Source organism: Eulemur rufifrons, chromosome 15, assembly GCF_041146395.1.
Source record: "Eulemur rufifrons isolate Redbay chromosome 15, OSU_ERuf_1, whole genome shotgun sequence".
Classification (NCBI taxonomy): Eukaryota; Metazoa; Chordata; class Mammalia; order Primates; family Lemuridae; genus Eulemur; species Eulemur rufifrons.
Window position 1 is genome coordinate 1237282 of NC_090997.1, and position 27799 is coordinate 1265080.

Genomic DNA, 27799 nt, shown 5'->3' on the forward strand with positions numbered 1-27799 from the left:
TTCGCTGCACTAGCTACTTGCCCGTATTCTTAAACGAGCTCGTCAACAGCAGGGTGTGCGAGACTGTTTGAAAAACTCCCCTCAGGAGGAACAAGCCAGAGGTAATTTATTGATCACTGATCACAGCTGTTACCGCAAAGCCACATGTATCTAGATCCTTCCCCCAAGCCTACAGATGGTTCCAGGGGTTTTGGCCATGGAAACCTCATACGCTCGGCCTCCGTTGCAGAGAGATGAACTCTGCTCTGGAGCTCGCCAGACGGTTCCCACCGGCGCTCCAGGCCCCAAGGTCTCGGAAGCTCAGTGGGTTTTCACTGCTTGTTTTCAGGATTTTCACGTGTGCTGACTCTGAGTTGGGGTCGGGGTAGGTCTGTATAAAATGCCAGGGAAGGGGGGCGGCAGAGATCTGGGCAAGGGGGAACCTACGGGGTTGGGGACAGCGAAATGGGCTTAGGCGTGACTGGTCTTTCCCAGGTCTTGCCGCACTGGGCAAGGAAATGCTGCCTCCACCCCGTTCAACACAGAAAGTGCAGAGCTGGGGCCACGGCAGGGGTCAGGAAGGAGAGGAGCCCTGGTGGTCTTCAGGGTCCCAAGTCCCCACAGGAAAGCAGCGGGGGCGGGGAAGGGACCAGTCAGGGCAGCACAGGTGGAGCAGCACTGAGTGAGGTCTCAGGGCCACAGCGGTGGGGAGGCAGCTGGCAGTGGAGGCGGGGTCCCTCCTTGCACCTGCTCCAGGTGCTCAGGGACTCCTTCCCCCAGCCGGAGAGTTCTGGAATTCCAGAGAAGCGGAGAGTTCTGCAATTCCAGAGAAGCGAGGTGTCTGTGAGTGCGGGGCTGGGGCAGCGCTGGGGCTCAGGGGCTCAGCAGGAGGCGCGTTCCTGGCCACCTGAGCCACAGGAAGGGGACCAGGCGCTGGGTGAAGGTGGCAGTGAAGGTGTAGATGAGTTCCTGCGACTCCGCATTGGTGAAAGTCACGGTGCCCCCTTTGTAATCCAGGGCGATGCCCACTCTCCGGGGCCGCAGCACGGGGGAGAGCTCAGCCTCAGGGCTGGTGTTGGCCCAGGTGCCCGAGGGGGACAGGCGCAGCGCCCACATCGTCCTCTGGCCGCAGGGAGAGGTCTCCCTTCCTCTTCACAGAGTCCCTGGCCACCCCCACCATGCAGCTTTCCAGGACTTCCTCCTCCTCCTCTTCCTCTTCTTCCTCCTCATCACCCAAGGACTCCTCATCCTCGTCCATTTCCCAGTCGTCATACCCATCCCCATAGCCGGCCTCCTCCTCCTCCTCCCTCTCTTCCCCCTCTTCCTCCTTATCCCCTTCCTCTTTGTCCTCTGACCAGCCCTCCCGCTCCAGCTCCACTTCCCAGCAGACCTTGCTGCCCAGCACACCAGGCTCAGGATCAAATCACCGACCATGCTGGCATTTGTTCATCCACGAACCAGTGAGTATCATGCTCTTCCCGTGTGGAGACACCGAGAGGTAGCCACAGGCTGTGTGAGAGTTCAGGATGATGCTCGCTGTGATGGAAAAGGAGTAAAGGTGTGGCATCGTCAGAGATATCAAAGGGTAGATTTCCCTTAGACTCTGGGGCTTTTTGGGCCATGGCGGGAGACTCTCTTTGGGGACCAGAAGAGAGATCGCTTCAAACCTCAGACTCATAGTATTATTAGCTCCCATGTCTAGAAAATGCAGAGAATGCAGGGAGAAAATTCAAGGGCACGGCAGCATGATGAGATTTGAGAGGAGAAAAAGAGAAGGACTGGGAGCATTACAGCTGGGGAAACGTTCCCCAAAAGCCTCATGCTTTTGAAATCTGAGGAGTCAGGATAAAGGATTTAGATAGATTAGCCACCACGAAGACCTCTGTGTTTAAAGAACTGTAAAGGAGCGTCATGGGGAAACTGCAACTGCGGGTGGACAGTGTACTTTAAAGCGAACATCAGTGTACTGTCCTCTCCATGCACTGGCTTGGCTTACGTTCCAGGTCCCTCATCGATTTTCCTAGAGTGAGCAAGGAAAAAGGAAGTGATTCTGGCGTCACATTTGTCTAGGTCACATTCTCTTACTGGTGGCTAATACAACATTAAAAGGTGACAGGTTACCATAAAAGCTGAGGTAAAATCGACACATCGATGCAGGAGACAGAGTTTTCTGACGCTGTTCAATCAGGTATCCAGCGTCTGCCCTGAGGATCTGTCGCTCCGTTACAGAGTGTCTTGGGGCACCCTCTCTGTTCTTTAACGAAGTCCTAAGCTACACGGTTTCTCTCCACTGTCAAAGGTACCTCTTTGAGATTAATTCTCCCAATATTCTTTTTTTTTAATTTTAAATTTTTAATTGTGGCAAAACAATGCCACATAACATAAAATTTACCAACTTTACCCATTTTAAAATGGACAGTTCACTAGTGTTATATATATATACATATATATATATATATATATATATTTACATTGTTATGTAACTAATTTCCAGAAATTTTCCATCCTGCAAAACCGAAACTCTATACCCATTAAATAACAACTCCTCATTTCCTCTTCCTACAACTCTGGCAGCCACCATTCTAGTTTCTGTTTCTATGAATTTGACTGTTTTAGGTACTCATGTAAGTGGAATCATGCAGTATTTGTCTTTGTGACTAGCTTAGTTCACTTGGCACAACGCCCTCGGAGCTCATCCAGGTAGTAGCTTGTGTCAGAATTCCCTCCATTCTTTAGGCTGAACAACACGCTGTCGTATGTATACACCACACGTTGTTTATCCGTCGTGTGCTGGCAGACATTGGGGTTTCTGCCTCCTCTCAGCTGCTGTGAACAGTGCTGCTGTGAGCCTGGGTGTGCGTTCCTTAAAGACGCTGCTTTCAGCTCTTTTAGATACATGCCCGGCAGTGAGACTGCTGGATTATACCGTAATTTTATTTTTAATTTTTTAAGCTGCCATACTATTTTCCTCAGCCGCTCAATATTCTTTTACCTAACTTTTAAATATGAAATATCTTTTTTACCAACTCTGGGACTTACTGACCATGATTCTCTACCTTAGTGTAGGTGACATTCTTAGGTAATATTCACATGGAAAGACTTCCTGGTTTGGACTTACTTGGAGTCCCTTCCCAGTGTCCCTGCCTGGTATGAGTGACCTACACAACAGCAGAAAGAAGCCAAGGCAAGAATCAAAACCTAAGGGAACGTAATAGAGAAAGAAATAGGTTTTCTGGGCTCAGAACCCCTTCTTCATCCATTCCTTTACTATGGAATCCTCTGAGTCCTTTCTGTAAAGAAAGAAGTTTATCTGAAAATTCCTCTGCCTGCTTTTGATTGCAGGACTGATAGGCTTTTCAATCCAGAGCTTCTTCCGGCGATACCTAGAGAGAGTAGAGTCACACTGGGAACCACTGGGAGGAAGACGCGAGTCCCACCGTCACCACGCGCACACCACAGTGGGCTGGAGAGGCAGGGGGGACGCCGCATCTCCAAATGGTCAATTCTAACACCGGAGTCAAAGAGTAGGATCTATGGAGTTCTGGAGAAAGTGTCATGGTCCAAATATTCTCTAGCCACCCATATGTCATTTATGTGTGATGTTAGAAAAAGAAAGCAAGCTATTTTCTGCCTTGCAAGGTCTTTGAAACATCCTACTACTGTTACAACTTCTAAAGAAATTACTTGGAGATGTATACCAGATACATGAAAATTAAGATAAAGCTTTAAATTTAAATTTTTTCTGTGCTTACATGAAACAAGGAAAAAATAAATTTAAATGTTTAAATTAATATAAAGCTGGGCAGAGATGTATAAGCTAAACCTAAAATGAAAGAAATCTGAGATCTCAATCTCATTATCAGACAGAACTGAATTCGAGGCAGAAAAATGTTAAATAAGACAACAAAAGGTATTTTATGGTACTTAAAAGATTATAATCCACAATTAAGATATAACTCTCCTTAAATGTCATGTTGGGAAAAACAGGCATTAAAATATAAAAAGCAAAAACTATAAAAACACAAGTAAAATGAACACAAGAAAAAATGGGCAAAAACTCACTGCCAGCAGGAATCTTTGACCCCTTTTCTAGAAGTCATAAAACAAGTATCAGTACAAAATACTTAAAACTACTAAGGAAAACCTTGTGGAGATATACAAAATACTATTCCAAGAAAACAGAGTGCACCTTCTTTTCAAATGTTTGGAACTGTCAAAAAATTTACATAGAAAGCCTCACAAAAGCCCAAAAGGTAGAAATAGCAACAACCATTTCTTATCATAAGACTAAAAAACTATGCAACAAAAAAACTTATTAGAAAAAAACCTAGCACATCACTGACAAATATCCTCTTTCTTAAACAAATCTGATGTTAAATAGCAAATCTAATTCAAAATTTCAGAATATTTAGAAAACAACAATAATAAAAATACCATATACCAGAAATTATGGTATATTGCAAAAGCAGGGCTCATAGACAAAAACCAACAATTCATTCAAAATACGAGGAACAAAAGGGGACAGGCAAGTAGAGGAGAGAAAAGCAGAAATACACAGCTGGGTGTGGTGGTGGCATTCGCCTACAGTCCCAGCTACTCGGGAGGCTGAGGCAGAGGATCACTTAAGCCTAGGAGGGCGAGTCCAGCCTGGGCAACAGAGGAAGACCCATAGCTCTAAAAACAAAGGAAAGTAGAAGTACACAAAATAAGAAATGAGGTGTGTAGGGGTTGGGGCTGCCTAAAATAAAAAAAGAAATGAAAAATATTCAGATATAAAAAGAAAAATTAATAAATTTAAGCATACTATCTTGACCAACTATGCAAATTATTTTGATAATGTGAATGAAATGGTGATTTTTCCCCCCATGGACAGATACTAAATATTCCAATTACAAATTGTTAGAATTGATTTATTAAAAAACAAAACAATTTTATGTTGCTTATAAGAGACACATTAAAAAAACAACACAGACCAGGTGTGGTGGCTCACACCTGTAATCCTAGCACTCTGGGAAGCCGAGGTGGGAAGATTGCCTGAGGTCAGAAGTTCAAGACCAGCCTGAGCAAGAGCAAGACCCTGTCTCTACTAAAAATAGAAAAAATTAGCCGGGCATAGTGGCATGTGCCTGTAGTCCCAGCTACTCGGGAGGCTGAGGCAGGAGGATTGCGTGAGCCCAGGAGTTTGAGGTTGCTGTGAGCTAGGCTGACACCACGGCACTCTACTGAGGGCAATGGAGTAAGACTCTGTCTCAAAAAAACCAAACAAAAACAAAAACAAAAAAACACAGAATGGTTGACAGTTAAAGGATAGAAAAAGAAATGCCATGCAAACGCTAATCAAAAGAAAGCTGGAATAAATGCTAACATTAGGAAAAATACTTCAAAGGCAAAAAGTATTACCCGTTCTGTATCACCCCCATTTCTCATATCATTGCTCCTCTCTGACGTGTGTCTGTCTAGTCCCCGCAGCCAGAATCCGGTGGCCTGTCTCATTACCCCCCTGTGTGCCCAGCGTGTGGCCCGCGGTAAAGGCGCACTGGGTACGCGCCGCTGGGCCTGGGTGTCTCTGGAGATGAACTGTGTGTTATCAGAACACCTGGCTTTTATCCTCTTGGTTCAAAGCTTCTGCATATCATGTGGGTATGATTTTGAAAACTGTCAGTGTTCAGTGTTTAGCACACGCTTCCTCAGACCGTCTGCCAGAGAATCATTACACGTATGACCCACGTAAATGTCCTTGTCCTACAGACAGAGTGCAGGAAACTGTCACCGTCAAGCAGGGAGGACAACCTGACGATGGAATTTGCTCTACAGAATGCGGGGGTGGGGGGGAGGGGACCGTGGGCAGGAGTGGAAGCTGGGAACCGTGTAAAATGACAAGAGCGAAAGGAAATTGGTTTTAGAAACAACCGTGCACTCCAAGTTTTCTGTAATATTCTTCTATAATCTCCCATTTCCTTTCTCTGTCCTCAGCCTGTTACCATCCTAACATAAGTTCCATGATAATTTTTCTAGAACTCCCTCCTCCATTCCATGGAATGCCTTTCAACGTACCCTCCTAGAAGAATCTCTCTTCCCTTTAATCCCCTTTCTAGCTCTTGTCAAATTTCAAAAAAATAAAGAAAGGAGAACGAGAAAGCAGAGGGACACCACAAGTGGTTTAAAAAAAAAAAGCAAAGGCGCGCTTACCTGCTTATTGTATCACCTGGGCCTTGGAAAGGGAGAGAACACAGACACTGTCATGCAAATGGGGTTCTCAGGAGCCGTCACCGTTCCCCACTTTGGGGCCCTGGGGATGGGCACGCAGGGCTGGACAGAGAATGGTCCCAGGGCCTGGGGTTTCTGCCCTCCACCGTAGTTTCACTTTGTAAAGACAGACGCTTCCCCCTCATGTCTTCCATTTGAATTCTAGACTGTCCCCTCCAGGAAACCTTTTATTTATAGATAGATAATAATCTATTAAGCATCCAATTATCAGCTGGGCATGGCAGCCCACGCCTGTACTCCCAGCTGCTGGGGAGGCTGAGGCAGAAGAACTGCTTGAGCCCAGGAGTTCCAGGTTACAGTGAGCTGTGATCACGCCACCGCTGCACTCCAGCCCGGGCAACAGAGTGAGGCCCTGTCTCTTAAAACAAAAAAAAGAAAGAAAGAAAGATTGCAGTTGTCTATCAAGTTAAGACTGAAACCTCAGCCTGCCTTGGAAGGCCCCGACTCAGCTGGCCCCGTCTTATCTACATCCTCTTCCCTTTCACTTCTTCCTTACTTAATCTGAGTCTTCCAGAAAGGAGCTCCCATCACTCTACGTCCCCTTCTGTCTTCTTATGTATCTTCATATTCCTGCAGTCCTCAGCGCCCACACACACACCGAGCTTATTATCTCATTCATTCGTCCAGTTCTAACCAACATGCCCCCCTCCCGCCCAGCGGCGTGTGCAGCTCCTGCTCTCTCTCAGTCCAAAGCTGTGCATCTGCTCCAAGACCACCATCAAGAGCCTCTTCTGTGAAGCCTTCCCCGACTACGCTGTTCCCAGATTCCTGTGGCCTCCAGTCTGACTACGAGGTTTGACACTGGATTATTTGTTGGAATCATAAATGTACAGATCTTAATATTCCCTTGCATATTACAGTCCCCTGCCCACTGCAGTTTGGGGCTTTAAACCTATTGGTTGGCTGGTTGGCTTATTAAAGAACTCAATAAACGAGAATAAAACCTTTTCTCTCTTGACTTCTGGTCCAAATTTCTTGCAAATAGAGAAGCCGCACTGCAGCTTGGAACAAGAGGACTCATACAGTTTAGCTGGTCCCTCAGCTGTGAGAGTTCAGGTGCTGGCTCTGAGCCTTCTCCTCCTGCTGCGACATCAGAGTCCCAGGCCTGCCCAGCTCCTGAGAGCAGCAGGTGACGCAGCTGCTACTCCCTTCAGTGAGCTCCCGCTCTGGCCCCGCCAGCCCCGCCGGCAGGCACTGCTTGCTTTCCCCCAGGGACCGATGGCCCTGTCCCAACACTGATGCAGTGTCTTGCCTGTGGTTCTGGAATTTGGTCTACAGTGAACAAAAAAAGAGAAAGGTGATTTCTGAGAAGCTAGGAAATACCAGAACATCTGTGAGATCTGGGGATGAGTTCAAAACAGGAATGTCTGTAGCCCCTCCCATTCTTCACACCCTCCCCCAGGCGTGCACCGCCCGCCCTACCCCTGCACCCCCTGCAGCCTACTCCCCCCACCCCATACACACACTCGTGCACAGGACACGCTGCAGACCTCTCTTACCAGCAGGGCCTGAATCGCATCTTCTCCTGCAGACAGAATTCTGAATCCTATCCCTGTCTCCCTTCAGAATCTTCAGATGGTTGAGAATTTTACCCTATGGAAATAGACATGATAGTTTCAAGATCACAGTGAAGATGGCCAGTGATTCCAGAGTGAAATCGGATGGCGTCTGACTGTGTAGTATAATAGTCATATGGAACGATTTCCATTCTAGATATTGAAGAAGAAACAGTGAGTGCTGTGCTGGTGTAGAGCAGTTTCTTCAAAGTGAGATAAAATAATAATCTATTATTACAACTACTAATTTACTAACTACTAATTTTCTAACAACTAAACTACTTATGGTGGAGTTTTTATTTATACTTACACTGTTTTTTCTACCAAAAATATAGACAATTTAAATTAAAATTAATTCATAAAATAAAAATAGAAAATCAACACAAAAAGTGAAGGAAAATATATATGCCAACTCCATATTATTGAGAGAATGACTACATTGGTTTTAAGATTTCTGCCAGCCAAGGCGAGAAGGGAAACAATGAACTGCATAATTCTTTAGCAGACGGGAGGAAATACCCTCGTCCCTCAGAGGAAATAATACGTCCCCTGAGATTAAATTCTGAAAGAAAATTTACATGGGAGATTTTATACAGGATGCAATATCCTCAAAAAATATTTTTACAATAACTACGTGCTAGAGAACACACATTTGAAGCTGTATACTTAAGGGAGCTATCAGGAATGCTGGTATTCTGTACGGCTGATGAGACTCGATCCGAATGCCTCAAAAACCAAACCGTCAAGGCAATGGAATAGACTTGGTATTATAGAAGGTATGAAAACAAACCGGCTTTATTACCAAGGGTAGCAGTGTACCTGGAGCCTTCTGCGATAGAGCACGTGGACTGTATGGACTGTTAGCTCGCAGCTGTGAGAGAGGCTGTGATTAAAAACACAGAAGGGAAGTGCTGGTGAGGATGTGGAGAAAAGGTAACCCGGGTGCACTGTTGGTGGGGGTGTAAACTGGTGTAGCCATTATAAAAACAGTATGGAAGTGCCTCAAAAACTTAAAACTAGAACTACCATGTGACCCAGCAATCCCACGTCTGGGTGTTTATCCAACAGAGGTGAAATCAGCATTTCAGGGAAAGCTCTGCACTGCCTTGTTCCTTGCAGCATCATCCATAGTAGCCGAGATACAGAGACAACCTACGTGTTCATGGATGGATGAATGAATAAAGAAAATGTGGTACCTGCATGCAATGGAATACTAGCCTTGAAAAAGAAAGAAATCCTGCCATTTGTGGCAACATGGATGGGCCTGGAGGACATTATGCTAAGTGAAATACGCCAGACACATACCGTGTGATCTCCCTTCTATGTGGAATCTAAAATAAGCAAGCTCATAGAAACAGAGAGTGGAATGGTGGTCACCAGGGGTTGGGGGGAGCAGGGAATAGTGAGGTGATAGCCAAAGGGTACAAAGTTTCAGTTATGAAAATAAATTCTAGAGATCTATACAGCATAGTGCCTATAGCTAACGATACTGTACTGTATACTTAAAATTTGCTGAAGGGGTAGATCTTATCTAATAATGGGGATGGGAGGAAACTTTGGGAAGTGGTGGATATGTGTATGGTCTTAATAGTGGTGACAGTTTCACAGGTGCATACCTACTCCCAAACTCACTGAGTTGTATGCATTAAATATGTACAGCTTTTTACATATGAATCATACCTCAATAAGGTAGGGTAAAAAAATTGGGCCTTATACTGAAGGTGCTGTGGAATTTTTTGGGCTACAAGATCAGAGCTGGGATGCAAGAGGATTCTCACCCGATAAGGCTGTGCAGCCTTCTCTGGGAGAACAGCGGCGTGGACCCGGTGGACCCGGTGCTCCCGAGACTCCCGGCACGTCACACGCAGTATCTGCTGGTCATCTGGGCAGCAGTAATGGAGCTTCTCCCCGTGTGGCCCACACGGCTGCTCTGCTCTTTGCTCAGGTGGTCTGCAGGGAGTTAGCTATGCTCCCTGCAAAGAGGTTTTTCTTCCGATCAGGTCTCTCAGGCAGGGGTCATCGCAAAGGATGAAAAAAATAGTAGGAAACAGAAATAAAAAATAAAGTAATGGCAATAATAATACACAAAGCCAAAGATATAGTTTATAAAGTAAAGGTTTATGAAAATAGATAAAAGGAGGGTATCCGGATGGATATATTTCTACCCACATAAAATATATCCAAGACTGAAACTCCACACAGGTATTATATATGGTAGATACAGGCTCCCGTTGCCCTTACATACTAACAGGCAGTTTGCTTTAGGGTCAAAGTCTCCTAAAAGGCTACTACAGACCCTTTAACTAACTCTAACTAGGGGAACAATGAGTTATAAAAATCTTCTTGGGGCAAACTTCTAAGTTTTATGATAAGGGTATTACTTTAGCAAAAAACAGAGACATCTTGGCTCCGGTGATTGTGTTCTTGGAGACAGAGATGATCCCAGGAGTCAACATGAGCTGTGCTTTGTGTTAATACTTTAACTGCATGGTTCTGTTTGGGCCCGGCTTGGGCATTAGCATATCTATCTGATTAGCTCTCATCTCCGGGGGTCTTCGCCCGTCAGCTCCGGCAACCTTTTGGTTCTAAGGGAGAGGCCTGCCTTGTCTTTCAAAACAGGTGAGAACCATAGGCCCAGTTTACAGTTGTCTCTTTGAAGTGCAGCTATTACTGACCAACGAGAGGCCCTCCTGAGACAAGGCAGCTTTTGAACTAACACATTTATTTTTTCTTTAAGGCAAAGCCTTATTTGACTTCTGAAATCAAATCTTGTCTCCAGAAATACAGGGGGCATTTCTATAACTCAGTATTCTTAGGCTCAACAGTGGTCTTTCCTCTCCGGGTTGTCTCTCCTCATCTGCTTTCACCCTCCAGATTTCTCTATAGGCTGCCACCTGCCACACACAGCGGATATGCTCTTTCTCAAACGCTGTCTTGCGCAGACGGCAATGTAACGGCTGCCTGGCAGATTCACAGATCCTGATGATGCAGAAGTGGCAACAGATGTGACCACAGTCGGTGGGCACTGGGCCTCTCCAGCAGTCCAGGCAGCTGGAGCACAGCACCTCGGCCTCCAGGTTTCTCAGAGGGGCAGCAGCGGCCGTGACTGCTATGCTCAAGGCCTGCAGAGTTTTCTCTCAAAATGAGGAAACTTTCTAAGAAGGCATGAAGGAAAAAGGGAAATTGTGAGTTTAGTAAACATCAAAATAGAATCCATGAGAAATAGTTTTTACGTTCAGACTGCTCCCAACCTTTTTTCTTGCGATCTAAAGTTCCCTCCAGAGCACTAGTCAGAGCAGGTCACGGCCTGCAGTTAGATGGATGTTCGTTTCAGGCAGCTCTGCTGCAGGCATTGCAAAGGGTGCTCGGATGTGTAATTAAGTGGGTATATTCTAGAAGATTTAGGGAAAGTAAATTCCCAATCAAGTCTAAAAGCATTTGTGCCTACCTCTTAGTAGATAAGCTCAGTAAAAAAAAAAAAAAAGGAAAGAAAAGAAATTGTTGTAAATAATTCAGTAGTAGAGAATAAGAATTATAAAATTCAAAATTTAGAGCTGTATCTTAAAACTCATCTGAGAACATGAAAGTTAGATGTTAGATAGATTCAACTGTAGGTCTGTTATTCATAGTCTGCCTAAGAAATTTCATCATCATGGTTTAAACTAAGTTTTTCAAACATTTTTTGCAACTCACTGTAAGAAATGCATTTCCATCCCAGTCTAATATACATGCATATGCATGCACACACAGACACAATCTCTGACAAGTTTTGTTAAGTATCATTTGCTCTTCATTAGTTTTAATACAGTCTATTTTTTTTTACTACAGTCCATTTTCAAAATGCTGGTTATAATCCACAAAATTAATGTCACAATACAAAGTATTATAACCTACACTTTGAAAAACACTGATTTAAATCACCACAACGTTATGACTAACCTTGAACTCTATCTACAGATGCAAGCTCTGGGGAGCTATCAAGGTCTATTGTACCACCACATAAATGAACTACTTGCATCTTATACTCACATATCCAAATCCATTATCTCCTCGTTACTCCTGTTCTTTAGAAACAAGTACCAACAGCCACACCATTACCCAAGTCAAGCACCTAAAAAAGATTTTAGACACCTCATTTTCTTTCACTACCAGCCCCCATATCTGGTCACTGAATTACATAATAAACTATCAGAAATTAAAATTTAAATGCATGGCCTCAACAGCAGAATGAAGATAAGAGAGAAAAGAGTCAGTGAACTTGAAGATAATGCAATCCAAATATTAATAATCCAATCTAAATGATACACAGAGAAAAAAAGATGAAAAAATAAAAAGCAGAAACTCAGTGACATATGGAAAAATATCAAAAGGTCTAACATTCATGTCATTAGAGTCCCAGGAGAAGAGAAAGAAATTGGTCAAGAAAAAAATTATTTAAAGAAAAAATGGCTAAAAACTCCCCAAATATGAGAAAAGACATAGATTTATGTCAAGTAGCTCAACGAATGCCAAAGAGGATAACTTCAAGTAAAACCATCCCAGATACATCACAAGCAAACTGCTGCAAACCAAAGATAAAGAAAAAAAAATCTTTTTTTTAATTCTTTTTTACTTTAACTCCTTTCACCATCATTCCCAAGGGAAAAAAATCTTGAAAGCAGACAGAAGAAAATGATGTATTACATCAAGGGGAAAAACAATTCAAATGTTGGCAGATTTCTCATCAGAAACCACAGAGAACAGAGATGGTGGGAAAATATCTGTAAAATGGTGGGGGGATTAGGAGGAAGAACTGTCAATCCAGAATTCTATGCCAGCAAAATCTGCTTCAGGAATGAAAGCAAAATAAAAGCATTTTCAGACAAAGAAAAACTAAGAGAACATGTCACCAGCAAACCTGCTGTGAAAGACCTGCTGAGGAAAGTTCTTTGGGCTGACAGGAAATGATACATCAAAAGGAAATCTGGAACTTGAGGAATTAAGAAAGGACAACAGAAATGGTAAACATTTGGATAAATATAATAGTCTATATTATACCTCACAAGTTCTTTAAAATATGTAAGTCTGTTGGAAGCAAAATTATAATCTTTTTAGGGAGGGGTTCATGTGTATAGATGTAATAATACAGAAGACAACTACAGGGAAAAAAACCTCCATGGTCATAAGGCTTCTACATTTCACTTGAAGTTATAAACTTTTAACTCTAAGTAGACCATGAAAAGTTAGGTATGTATATCGTAGCCCAGAGACCACCCACTAAAAACTAATACTATGAAATACAGCCAAAATCTAACAGGTAAATTAACTTGGAATACGAAGAAATGTTCAAATAAACCAAGAGTACAGCAGAACATAAGAGTAAAAAACATAGGGGACAAAATAGAAAAATAAAATGTGGAACTAAATTCAATAGTATCAATAATTACATTAAATGGGAATAGTTTAAACATACCCATGAAAAGACACAGACTGTTGGATTGGTTTTTTTAAAAAAAAGACCAAATTATAGTCTATCTCAAAAAAATCCCATATTAAATATAATGATATAGATAAACTAAAAGAAAAAGAATTGAAAAGATATACCAGGAAAACACCAAAAGAAAACTGAAGTAGCTACATTAATATCAGATAAAGTAGACTTCAGAACAAAGAATTTTACAAGGACAAAAGAGGTCTATTACATTATAATAAAGGGGTCAAACATCCAAGAAAACATGACATTCTCAAACGTGAATGCAACTAACAACAGTTATGCAAAATACATGAAGCAAAAATGATAGAATATGAAAAGTAGGCAGACCAAAAAGCTTCTGCACAGCAAAGGAAACAATCAACACAGCAAAGAGATGACCTACAGAATGGAAGAAAACATTTATAAAGTATGCATCTGATAAGGGGCTAATATCCAGAATAAAGAACTCAAATAACTCAGTAGCAAAAAAAAAACAAATCATCCAATTCAAAAATGGTCAAAAGACCTGAACAGACATTACTCAAAAGACATACAAAGGGCCAACTATATGAAAAAATGCTCAGCATCACTAATCATCAGGAAAATGAAAATCAAAACAATGATGAGGTATCACCTCATCCCAAGTAGAATAGCTATTACCAAAAAGACAAAAAAATAACCAATGATAGTAAGGATGTGGAGAAGGGGGAACTCTCATACACTATTGGTGGGAATGTAAATTAGCACAGCCATTACGAAAAACAGCACGGGGGTTCCTCAAAAAATTAAAAATAGAACTACCACACGATCTAACAATTCCACTCCTGGGTATATATCCACAGGAAAGGAAATCAGTATGTCAAAGGTGTGTCTGCACTCCCATGATTACTGCGGCACTACTCGCAATAGCCAAGGCATGGAATTGACCTAAGTGTCTATCAAAGGATGATTGGATTAAAAAGCGTGTTTATATACAAAATGCAGTTGTGAACTAAAAATTTTAAGGCTCCCCCTCACCAGCTGACTGAATGGACCCCCTCTTGGCCAAGGGGACATCCTAAAACTAAATTGCCTGCCAGGAGGAGGGAGGTCAGACATGCCTTATAATGCCCCCCTCCCTTCTTGGAGATATCCCTTGTAACCTATTAACAGGCCCAAGGGTATGCAAGACACACCTGCAGGTCCTCAACTTACACAGCAAATATATGTCCAGTGGCTTGTGTCTGATTAACAGACCTCCTTATCTTAAAAGATTCCAAGACTTTAGACAAAGCTTGATGTCTTTCACCAGTTACAAGTCAAAGAATCTTTAAATCCACCTGTGAGCCCCGCCCTCCCGCTTCGAGATGGCCCACCTTTTTGGGCCAAACCAATGTATGCCTCCCACGTATTGATTTACGATTTTACCTGTAACCCCTGCCTCCCCGAAATGTGTAAAACCAAACTGAGACCCAGCCACGGTGAGTCCACTTGCTCAAGGCTTCTTGGGTGTGGCTCTGGGTCACGGTCCTCAAATTTGGCTCAGAATAAACCTCTTTAAAATTATTTTACAGGGTTTGGCTTCTTTTCCATTGGCAGAAGTCATAAAAAAGAATGAAATCCTGTCATTTTTGATGATGTGGATGAACATAGAGGACATTATGATAAATGAAATAAGTCAAGCACCAGATAAGTAATGCAAGATCTTGCTCATATGTGGAATGTACAAAAGGTGACCTCATAGAAGTAGAGAGCAGAACAGTGATTTCCAAAGGCTGAGGAGGGGCATGGGGAGGGGTGGGGGAGGGGTTGGTCAACAGGTATAAAGTTATATTTAGATGGGAGGCATAAGTTCTGGTGTTCCATTCCATAGTAGGGCGACTACAGTTAATAATAATGGACTGTTTATTTCAAAGTAGCTAGAAGAGAGGATTTTGAATATTTTTACCACAAACAAACAATAAATGTTTGAGGTGATGGATATGCTAATTACCCGGATTTGATCATTATACAATGTACACATGTACCAAAATATCACACTGTACCCCATAAATGTGTATGTATAATTATAACGTGTCAATTAGAAATAAAATAAAATTAAAAACAGAAATAGACAATCCCAAATTATGTTGGACAATTCAACACTTTTCTTTCAAAAATTGAGAAAAATTAGAAAATCAGTAAGGATAAAGAAGACCTGAACTGACTTGACCTAATGACATTTACAAAACACTCTACCCGACAAAAGCAGAATACATATTCTTTTCAAGTGCATGTGGAATATGCATATAAAGAGACCATAAAATAAACCTTAACAAATTCAAAAGAAATAAAATTATACAAAGTGTGTTCTTGCACCATAATGGAATTAAACTAGAAATAAATAACAGAAAGATATTTGGAAAATCTCCAAACATTTGAAAAATAAATAATACACTTGTAAGTAAAGTCATAGGTTAAACAGGAAATCATGAGGGAAATTAGAGAGTATTTTAAACTGAAGGAAAATAAAAACACAACATATGTGAAATTCAGCTAAAGCAATCCTAGAGGGATGTTTATAGCATTACATGTTTATATTAGATGAAGAAATGTCTCTACTCAATTATCCAAGCTTTCATTTGAGGAACCTGAAACAAGAAAAGCAAATTAAGCTCAAAATAAGTGTAAGAAGAAAATGTAAAGGAAGTCAATAATATTGAAAACAGAAAAACAACAGAAAATGCCAAGGAAACCAAAAGGTGGTTCCTTGAAAAGATCAATAAAGTTGGTAAACCTCTAGCCAGTATGACCAAGAAAAAAATAGAGAAGACACAAATTACAAATAATAGGAATGAAAGAGGGGACATCACTAAAGACCTCATAGATATTAAAAAGATAAAATAAGGGAATACTAAGGACAACTCTATGCCCATATATTTAACAACTTAGACGAAATGGACAAATTCCTTTAAAGATATAAATAGCCAAATATGACTCAAGAAAAAATAGATAGCCTTTATTAGTTCTATTGCCCATAAAAAGAACTGAACATATAGTTAAAACTTTCCCACAAACACACCTTCAGGCCCAGGGTACCTCACTAGTGAATTCTACTAGGCATTTAAAGAAGAAATATTAATAATAACAATTTTATACAAACCTTTCCATAAAATAGAAGAGGAAGTAACACTTTCCTACTCATTTTAGGATATTCATCCAGCAATATTTTGATACCAAAACCAGACAAAGATAGCACAAGAAAAGAAAACTACAGATGAATATTCCTCACAAACATGGGAAAATTCCTCAACAAAACAATGGAAAAAATTATAGAATCCAACTCTCTCTCTCTCTCTTTCTCTCTCTCTCTCTCTCTCTCTATATATATATACACACACACCACACACACATATATAAACATATACACATGTGTGTATGTATATATCTATATTTATTATATTATATATTTACATATATAACACATGTGTGTTCCATATATAAATAACACCATGACCTGGAAGAATGTAAGATTGGTTCAATATTGGAAAAGCAATAATTATAATTCATCATATCAACAAACTAATGAATAAAGACTGTATGATTATCCCAATAGGTGCATAAAGAGACTTTGACAAAATTCAGCATCTACTCATGATTAAAAACTCATGGTCAACTAAAAATAGAAAGATAGTTTTATTTATTTCCAATCCATATGCCTTTTATTTATTCACAGATGACACAATTGTCCACAAAGAAAATTCCAAAGATTCTACAAAAAGTCAGAACTAATAAAGAAGCTTAACAAGCCCCTAGGATACAGAGTCAATGTCAAAAAATCAATGGTATTTTTATATACACAGAGGAAAACTGGACATTGAAATTTTAAAAAACGGTATCATTTACAATAGTACCATAAAACATGAGATACTTAGTTATAAGTCTTGCAAAATATGTGCAAGATCTCTATACTGTGAACTAAAAGATTATGAAAGAAATCAAAGGCCTAAGTAAATGGAAATACACTATGTTCATGGATTAGAAGATTCAATATTCTTAAGATAGCAGTTCTCAGACTGATGTATTAAGTGAAATTCCTATCAAAATCCCAGCAGGATTTTTTTTGTAAAAATTAACACGCTGATTTTAAATTTTTATAGAAAGGCAGAGAAACTATAATTGCCTAAATAATTTTGAAAAAGAAGAAAGTTGAAGTATTCACACTACCTGATTTTCAGACTCTAATGCTGTAGTATTCAAGATAGTGTGTGCTATTGAAGAAAGGATACACATACAGCAATGGAACAGAATAGATGTGGGGGGTGGAGGGGATGGGTAAGTTCACACCTAACAGGTAAAATGCACACTATATGGGTGATGGACACACTTATAACTGACTCAAACTGTACAAAAGCAATTCATGTAACCAAAATGTACCCACATAATATTCTAAAATAAAATAAAAATTTAAATTTAAAAAATGGAACAGATTACAGACCAGAAGTGGGCTCACACCAAATGTATTATCAATTAATATTTGAAAAAAGACACAGTAGAGAAAAGATAAACAAATGGTGTAGTATTGCCTGGATATTACATGTAAAACCTAACACTATAAAATTCCTGGAGAACAACCTAAGTGAAAATCTTTGTGTCCTTGGGTTAGGCAAGGGTACATAGATAAAATACGAAAACCACAATCCTTACAATAAAAAATTGATAAATTGGACTTTATCAAATTTAATAACTGCTCTTTAAATAATTATTCAAATAATAAAAATTCAAGCCACAGAGTGGGAAAAAAATTGCAAATCCTTTATCCAATAAAACACTTTCGTCCAGAATATTTAAAGCCCAATAATAATATGGGCAACAATTTACCAGGTGTGGTGGCTCACGTCTGTAATCCTAGCACTTTGGGAGGCTGCGGCGGGAGGATCCCAATAGATCAAAGTTGCAGTGAGCTAAGACCATGCCACTGCACTCCAGCCTGGGTGACAGAGTGAGACTTTGTCTCTAAGAAATAAAAATTTTAAAATATATACAGGCAACAGTTTGAACAGATAATTCACCAAAGGGGAAAAAAAATACATACATATACACACACACACACACACACACACACACACATATATATGTAGTTCCAGTCCAAAGACCAGCAGGCTGAAGACTCAGGAAGAACTGATGTTTCAGTTCAAGTTTAAAGGCAAGAAAAAGCCAATGTCCCAGTTCAAAGATAGGCAGAAAAAAACTCTCTTACTTGAGGGAGGGTCATCCCTTTTGTTCTGTTTAGGCCTTCACCTGATTGGATGAAGCTTACCCACATTAGGAAGGACAATCTGTACCTGGTCTACCAATTTAAATGTTAATCTTACTCAAAACCACCCTCTCAGTAACACCCAGGATAATCTTTGACCAAATATCTGAGCACCCTGTGGCCCAGTTGGACTGACCCATAAATTAACCAACACAGGAAAGAACAATACCTAACTCATTTCATTAGGTCATCATTATCCTGATACCAAACCCAGACAAAAACATCACAAGAAAATTACAGACCAATATCCTTTACGAATAGATATGCAAAAATCCTGAACAAAATTTAGCAAACCAAATCCAATGGCATATTAAAAGAATTATACACCATGACCAAGTGGGATGTATCCCAAGAATGAAAGATGCTTCAACATAAGAAAATCAGTGTAGTACATTATATTAATAGGATGAAGAAAAAAAAATGATCATCTCAATTGACAGAGAAGAGGCATTTGGTAAAATCCAACACACTTTCATGATAAAAATTCTCAAAAAAGAGGGATAGAGGGAAAATTTCTCACCTTAATAAAGAGAAAGACCCATGGCTAACTATATTACTCAATGGTGAAAGACTGAAAGATTTCTCCTTAAGATCTAGAAAAGACAAGGATTCCTTCTTTCACTGCTGTTATTTAACATTGTATTGGAAGTTCTAGCTAGAGTTATTAAACAAGACAAATAAATGAAAGTTATCCAAATTAAAAAGAAAGAAATAAAATAAAATAAATAAAACTATTTCTATTTGCAAATGAGATCATTCTTTATATAGAAAATCCCAAAAAATCTATAAGAAAACTACTAGAATTAATATATAAATACAGGAAAATTGCAAGGTATGAGGTCAAGACACAAAAATCTATTGTGTTCTATATACCAAAAATCAACAACCCAAAAAGAAAATTTAAAAAGCAATTCCATTTATAATATTAATAGCATCTAAAAAGAATTAAATACTTAGGAATAAATCTAACCAGGTAGGTTAAAGACATGTACACTGAAAACCACAAAACATTGCTAAAATTAAAGATCTAAATAAATGGAAAGACATCCTGTGTTCACGGAAAGGAAGCCTTAACGTTGTTAAGATGTCAGTAATATCCAAAGTGACCTACGGATTCACTATAATTTCTATGACTATTCCAACATCCCTTTTCACAGAAATGGAAAAACAGATCCTCAAATTCATATGGAATTGTCTGCAATAGCTAATTGGGTTGGAAGGAAAAATAGGGTTTTGACAGACAACTCAAAATCTACACATTTTTATAACCATAACACTAACAAAGCCATAACAATCCCAATAAAAATACTAGCAAGTTTTTTTTAAAGACATTAAATTTGTACTTGATGAAAGACTTTACTTTTTTTTTTTTTTTTTTAAAGATAAAGATACCTTAAGGGTTTAAGGAAACATGCAAGGTGCCGATTTAGGGAGAGAAGGCGCAGGGACGTCACCACCAGAAGTTGTAGGAGGATAAGCAGTTGAGACTTTGCACAGAATGTAGATGCCAAAGATGGGTGGCTTTGGCTTACTATTTTGTGCTTGTTTCTTTTGCACTGGCTTAAGAAAGACACTTGTTTTTGTTTTTGTTTTTGTTTTGCTATCTTGCTGCCTGCCTTCTTTAAGAAGCTGCTTTGGTGGCTCCAAATAGGACCTTATGCCAGGAAGTGCCATCTGCACTGACATGTCTGCAAATGTGTCTCATTCACACTGAAAACAAAAGGCTCCCGAGGAAAAGCAAGCTCTCCTGGAAGCACTCTAAAGCCTAGAGCCATTTTTCCTCCCTCCTCTTGAGGGGCAGGCACCTCGGCAGCAGGTTGTGTGGCTCTTGAGTAGAATAGGACTGAGGCAGCATTTTAATATTCCCATCCTCAAAAAAATTATCAAAAAACGCATGAAACTTGGGGGAACTACTTAATAAGCACTTCAAGATGAAGAATGTAGGCAGAGCAAGCGACGTGGGAAGGAGGGGACGGCGCGACGTGGGGCGGTGTTCCCAGTAGCTGCCCCCAAGCCGCGCTGGCGCTTCGCGGCCCTTGTGGCACCGCTGCGTCGCCCGGGGAGAAACCTTGCCCCACCAGGAAAATCGTGTATGACACAACGCAGCTTCCGCGTTATGCTGACACCGCTCCTCTGCCTACCCGTCTGCTGTAAGACGCTCTCACTGAGTCAGCAGGACTGGCTAGAATAGTTGGAATGAATGGACTGGAGGTGGGCAGGAGAAAAGAACTGGACAACTCCTTGCTTTGGAGTTTGATCAAGGAGACGAAGATGAGGGTTAAGGACAATTGAGGAGCAGGTCTGAAAGCAGAGGTGGTAGAATTCAAGAGTTCTATTAATATTTTGCTTGTGTTAAATTTGAGATATCTGCTGGACATCTAAGTGGAGAAGTCAAGCAGATAATTGGCTACAAGAGGTCAGGGCTGAAGCTACCGACCTCATCAGTAGCCTCTTCTTTGGAGTAAAAAAAATATGTAGGTGCCGTTTAAAACCACGATGTGAGCGTGAAGGTCAAAGCTGGACTGGAGCAGGGACTGATCCCTGGGCACGCCAACATCTACAGGCCAGGCAGAGGAGGGGCCAGCAGGAGGAAGGAGCCCAATAAAGTAGGGGTGTGAAACAAAGAGAAGAGGGAGGCAGGGAGAGGTCAGCTGTGTAAAATGCTGCCGAGAGGTTATGGCGATAAGAACAGAAGTGGCTGAGGGATGTGGCAACGTGGAAAGAGTGGACGATGAAATGGACAGAGCAGTGACAACTCATTCAAAAGGTTTAGCTGAGGCCGGACGCAGTGGCTCTCCCCCGTAAGCCTGGCGCTTGGGCAGTCCTAGGCAGGAGGATCACTTGAGGCCAGGAGTTGGAGACCAGACCGGGTAACATAGTGAGACCCCCCCCCCACCCCCATCTCTACATAAAAATGTTAAACTTACCTAGGCATGGTGGCGCGTGCCTGTAGTCCCAGCCATTCGGGAGACTGAGGCGGGAGGATCACTGGAGCCCAGGAGTTCTAGGTGGCAGTGAGCTCTGATCATGCCACTGCACTCCAGCCTGGGTGTCAGAGCAACACTGTGTCTCTACAAAAAATAAAAAATAAAAAAAATCTAGCTACAAAGGGTGCTAATCTCTGGGACGCTAGGTGGGGCATGTGAGAGGTGCTGGACGCTGTTTGCCGCCGCAGACACCCTGCGGGCCGCTCCGTGTGCAGCAAAGACGGGCTCCGTGCAATGTCCCGCGAGGCTCGCTTGCCCTCTGGCTTCTAAGTGGGTTCGGCCGACAGGTGGCACCTGTGCGCTGAGGCAGGGCGGGAGGAGCGCGAGGGGTTGCTCCCTTCCCTCCTGGGCCGGGTCTGCGGAGCCTCCTCCTCCGCTCTCTGCGGGGTCAGGGCTGCTCCTGCACGTGCCCTCTCGGGGACGGGGTGGCGACTGCTCTGGCCGGTCCAAGAATGTGTCCCCGCTTCTGGCTGGTTTGCCTTAACCCTACACACATCTTTACAAATAGCGCCTCCATTAAACTGTCCTTGGTTACTGCTTTGGAGTGGTGGCGGTGACAGCAGACCACTGTGCCGGCGAAGGGCGGGGGACGGTGGGGGAGGGGACGCCGCGGGGAGGCTGTTGGGGGAAGCAGAGCGCGGCTTTGCTGTCCACCTGCGTTTGGGAGGGCGGGCAGAGAGGGTCCCTAAAGCCTAGGCTTACGGCATCTGCGTCAAGTTCAAAGCCCTTGGCAGTAAAAATGATGAGATCAGGGGGTGATTATTGGGGTCGTCTTCTGAGGGGCGTGACGCAGAGACAGGAGTGCAGGGGCGGCTTGGTGAGTGTCCTGGGCTTGCTGAAACGACGGGCGGGGTCCACCCAGCTCAGGCACCTGGACGGGGCGGGGACATTGGAGTGTCCTTGAGAATCTTCCCGGAGGGGGCAGGAGCACTTCTGGACAATCGCAGATTGAATGATGAAATAATGCCAGAAATTGCGATAGATTTGTTTCCTTCCTCTCGGTATTTATACTTCTTATTTTCTCTTTTAATTACCTAGGACCTCCAATGCAAGGCTGAACAGAAGCAGTGATGGTATCCTTGTCTTGTTTCCGATTTTTAAAGGGATGCTTTTATTTTTTATTTAGAATTAAATGTGTTAAATTTGGTGTTTGGGGTATGATTTTGCAGTATATTCTTTATAGGATAAGAAAATTCAATTCCCAGTTTAAGTGTTTTCATCAGGAATGGTTATTGAGTGATATCAAATGTTTTTCTATTTCTATTGAAATGATTTTTTTCTCCTTTAATCTTTTTTTTTTTTTTTTTTACCACATCTGGGCTATCACACCCTTGCTTTTTATAGACAATTCAAAATTACATATCTTGCAAATACTTTGTGTACAAAGTTGCAGAGTAGTATGAGCAATAAAGTTGCACAGTCTGTTTTTAATTTTCAAAGTGCTTCTTAGGATAACAATTCAGTCCTGATTATGCTGACCAAGTTCACAGTAATTGAAACATATAACCCAAATCTTTTAATTTTAAACTAACAAATGAACTAGTGGTCCTGTAGTTGAGTTATGCAAAGGGTTTAGTATATAAATAGGTTGATCATGAGGGTGTGTTTCTCATTTTTGGTAGCTAAGGAATCAGTCTCATGTACTCTGCTTATACATGACACCATTTTCCTTCTAGCACCTTAGGGGCTCACTTTTCCTGTGGCCCTCTTTTCTTTTATTTTTATTTATTTATTTATTGATTTTAATTTCAGTTTATTATGGGGTTACAAAGGTTCAGGTTATATATATATTGCCCATGTCCCGCCCATCCCCCCAAGTCAGAGCTTCAAGCGTGTCCATTCCCCAGACAGTGCATATCACACTCATCATGTAGTTATACCCCCATCCCCTCCCCCCACCCCTATCCCCCCGAGTCAGAACATTCAAGCGTGACCATTCCCCAGAGGGCGCGCAATGCACTAATGATGTAGGTATACACCCATCCCCTCCCCCCACCTCCCAACTCAGTCCGATACCCAGTTGGTGTTATTCCCAAATATGCACTTAGGTGATGATCGGGGAAACCCTAATCATCAGGGAAATGCAAATCAAAACCACAGTGAGATATCACTTAACCCCAGTGAGAATGGCCTTTATCAAAAAGTCCCAGAACAACACATGTTGGTGTGGATGCGGAGAGACAGGAACACTCATACACTGCTGGTGGGACTGCAAACTAGTGCAACCCCTGTGGAAAGCAATATGGAGATACCTTAAACAGATTCAAGTAGACCTACCGTTCGATCCAGCATTCCCATTATTGGGCATCTACCCAAAGGAACAAAAGTCATTCTATAAAAAAGACACCTGTACCCAAATGTTTATAGCAGCACAATTCACAATTGCAAAGATGTGGAAACAACCCAAATGCCCATCAATGCATGAGTGGATTAGTAAATTGTGGTATATGTATACCATGGAGTATTACTCAGCTATAAGAAATAACGGTAATATAGAATCCCTTTTGTTCTCCTGGAGAGAGTTGGAACCCATTCTATTAAGTGAAGTATCCCAAGAATGGAAAAACAAGCACCATATGTCCTTTCCTCTTTTAATGAATGACATTAGTGAATTTTTATGTTAAATCAATTTTACATTCCTGGGAAAACTTATCATTTAATTTATTTTACTTGATTCTGTTTATCAATTTTATTTATTTAGGATTTTTAATGTCTGTTCATAATAAAAGTGGCCTAAAGTGTTCCTTTCTTTACATCTAATTTTAGTATAAAGTTTATATTAGGCTCATAAAATAATTTGGGAAGCATTCCCTGTTTTCTGTAATATTCCATTTGTGGTAGGCATTATCTTTTTTTTTTGAAGGTTTGGTAAAGCTTTCCTGCAAAACTGAAATGGATGTGGTATTTATTTTGGGGGGGCAAAGCAGGGAAGGAGGGCTTAAAATTTTAATTTTTCATTTGATTTAATAAATGCTTTTATATCTATTCAGGTTTTCCATGTCAATATACCAAATTTTGGTATATTTTATTATTACATAAAATTGTCCATTATATCTCTGTTTTCAAAGTTATTGATGTAAAGTTCCTCACGGTACAGTTTTGTTCTGTTTTTCCTTTCTGTTTTTTGTTTGTTTGTGTTTTTGGGTTTTTTTTTTTTTTTTTTTTTTTGAGACAGAGTCTTGCTTTGTTGCTCAGGCAAGAGTGAGTGCCGTGGCGTCAGCCTAGCTCACAGCAACCTCAAACTCCTGAGCTTAAGGGATCCTCCTGTCTCAGCCTCCCGAGTAGCTGGGACTACAGGCATGCGCCACTATGCCCGGCTAATTTTTTCTATATATATTTTAGTTGGCCAGATAATTTCTTTCTATTTTTAGTAGAGACAGGGTCTTGCTCTTGCTCAGGCTGGTCTCGAACTCCTGACCTCGAGCGATCCACCCGCCTCGGCCTCCCAGAGTGCTAGGATTACAGGCGTGAGCCACCGTGCCTGGCCTTCATTTCTGTTTTTTTTTTTCTTATTTTTTTCTCTAACACTGTTTATTTGTAATTTTTATTTCTTCTTTTTTTTTTTTTTTTTTTTTTTTTTTTTTTTGAGACAGAGTCTCACTTTGTTGCCCAGGCTAGAGTGAGTGCCGTGGCGTCAGCCTAGCTCACAGCAACCTCAAACTCCTGAGCTCAAGGGATCCTCCTGTCTCAGCCTCCCGAGTAGCTGGGACTACAGGCATGCACCACCATGCCCGGCTAACTTTTTTGATATATATATTTTTAGCTGTCCATATGATTTCTTTCTATTTTTAGTAGAGATGGGGTCTCGCTCTTGCTCAGGCTGGTCTCGAACTCCTGAGCTCAAACGATCCGCCCACCTCGGCCTCCCAGAGTGCTAGGATTACAGGCGTGAGCCACCGCGCCCGGCCTTATTTCTTCTTGATCAGTCTTGCTGAAGGTTTGCTATTTTAGTAATCTTTTCAAAGAATGTGCTTTCAATGTTTTCAACATTTTTATTATTTCTTTCATTTCTATTTGATTCATTTTTGCTCTTATCTCACTTCCTCTCACTTTTTTAGGCTTACTCTACTTTTTGAAACTTATTGAGTTAGACACTTAGTTTAATTTCACTATTTCTTTTTTCTCTACTATATGCCTCTAAGACTATAGATTTCCATCTAAGTAATGCTGTGGTGGATTTACAGCTGTGTCCACACAGTTTTTCCGATACTCTTCCCATCAAGAAGTAGAGCTTAAAGCTGGGTGTGGTGGCGTGTGTCTATCATCCCAGATACTTGGGAGGCTGAGGCGAGAGGATCACTTGAGGCCAGGAGTTCGAGGCTTCAGTGTGCTATGATTGCACCTGTGAATAGCCACCGCACTCCAGCCTGGGCAATATAGTGAGACCCTGTCCTTTTTTTTTTTTTTTTAAGAATAAAAGGGGCCGGGCGTGGTGGCTCACGCCTGTAATCCTAGCACTCTGGGAGGCCGAGGTGGGCGGATCGTTTGAGCTCAGGAGTTCGAGACCAGCCTGAGCAAGAGCGAGACCCCATCTCTACTAAAAATAGAAACAAATTATATGGACAGCTAAAAATATATATAGAAAAAATTAGCCGGGCATGGTGGTGCATGCCTGTAGTCCCAGCTACTCGGGAGGCTGAGACAGGAGGATCGCTTGAGCCCAGGAGTTTGAGGTTGCTGTGAGCTAGGCTGACGCCACGGCACTCACTCTAGCCTGGGCAACAGAGTGAGACTCTGTCTCAAAAAAAAAAAAAAAAAAAAAAAGAATAAAAGGAAATATTTAAAAAAAGAAAGACCTTAATTTCTCTCCCCTTGAGTATGGACTGGATTTAGTGACTCACTCCCAACAAACAGAGAACTGTGGAGGTGATGGCGTGGGCACCTGGAGTTGGATGGTCTGGCTTCAGGGAACTGCAGCTTGAGCCAGTATTTTGAATACAAGCTCATGAGAGACTGAGCCAGAACCACCCAGCTAAGCTGCTCTCAGATTCCTGATCCATAAAAACTTTGAGATAGTGTTTGTTGACTGGAACTGCTAAGCTTTGGAATGATTCGTTATTGTGTAGCAATAGCTAACTAAGGCAAGTGCTTTCGCCACATCCAGCACTTTGGATGTTTCATTGTCTTTCAGTTCTAATATTTTTAAGTTGTCACGATTTCCTCTTTGATCCACAAATAATTGAAGAGTATGTTTGTAAATGTATAGGCTTTTAAAATTATCTTTTTTTGTTTTGAGTTTTAATTTTATTACATTGTGGTCAGAGATTATCATCTGCATGATTGACAAGATGAAAATCACTTAGACACATTGCTTTAGAAAAAAGAACTCTGCCAGTCGGGACTTTGTTATGCCATCATGCATGGAGGGAGATAGGTATTTTTCTAAGCTCTGGCTGACCAGGAAGACTTACAAGCACTTATACCTTTATAAAACATGTTTATTAAAATATATTATCAGAGCAATTATTATCAAGCAAGAAAATCATTTAATGAAGAAAACACTTTAGAGAGTAAAAGTTTTGCCAGATTCTATAGAGCATCGTCATAATAGCTGAGGTTGAGGAATCTTGAAAGAATCTTTTGTTACAAAGAACATTTGCAAGAGCAATTTTATGACTATAGGAAACAGAACAGGGTGGTTAAGGTTATGAGTTGCCACACAACTCTCTATCCAGAACGGTGATGTCCTTGTTAATGCTCTTGGCTAAACACGCTATGAGAACAAGCAGGAGGAAAGAACATCACTCCCTGTTTCTTTCTGATACTCCTTTCACCAGCAGCTGCTGTGCAGGAGAGACAACATTCCCAAGACCAAGTCCAGGAATTCTACTGGTTAGTAGCAGGAGAAAAGCACAGGCTAGAAGCTTAAAAACCTACACGTGGTAGAAGAAAATGGAGGAATATTTTAAACAAACAGAATATGGGGCATGTAATATTTTACTTTGACAGTGATATTGTTTTGCTTTTACATCTAGGGCTTTGTCCTTTCTTTCCCTAAATGTTTTAGGAGTGTTCAAAAAGACTGTATTTTCACTATTAAGTTCAGTGTTGTATAAATGCTCGTTAGGTGACTCTTATTTCGTTATTCAAATGTGCTATATCTTTATTAGCAGAATTTTATTTTGTGGTTCAAATATTTTATATCCTTAGTAATTTTTTTTGTCTTTAAGTATCAATAACTGAGAGAGATATGTCAAAAAAATCTGCCAGTTTGTTGATTTATCAAGTTCTTTTGGCAACTCTGTCAATGAATTGATAGGTGCATCAGGGCTCAGAATTGCTA

General features: G+C 41.2%; 1 protein-coding gene across 1 annotated transcript in view; it reads right to left on the reverse strand.

Moving 5' to 3' along the window:
• Positions 1-852: 852 nt before the first annotated feature.
• Positions 853-27799, reverse strand: part of LOC138395621 (tripartite motif-containing protein 26-like) — a 47269-nt gene continuing 20322 nt past the window's right edge. The window contains 9 exon segments of the mRNA XM_069488469.1: positions 853-1096; positions 1098-1515; positions 1967-1999; positions 3248-3301; positions 3304-3392; positions 6169-6190; positions 7746-7839; positions 9581-9752; positions 10626-10924. Of these exon segments, the coding sequence (XP_069344570.1) occupies positions 853-1096; positions 1098-1515; positions 1967-1999; positions 3248-3301; positions 3304-3392; positions 6169-6190; positions 7746-7839; positions 9581-9752; positions 10626-10924 (1425 nt within the window).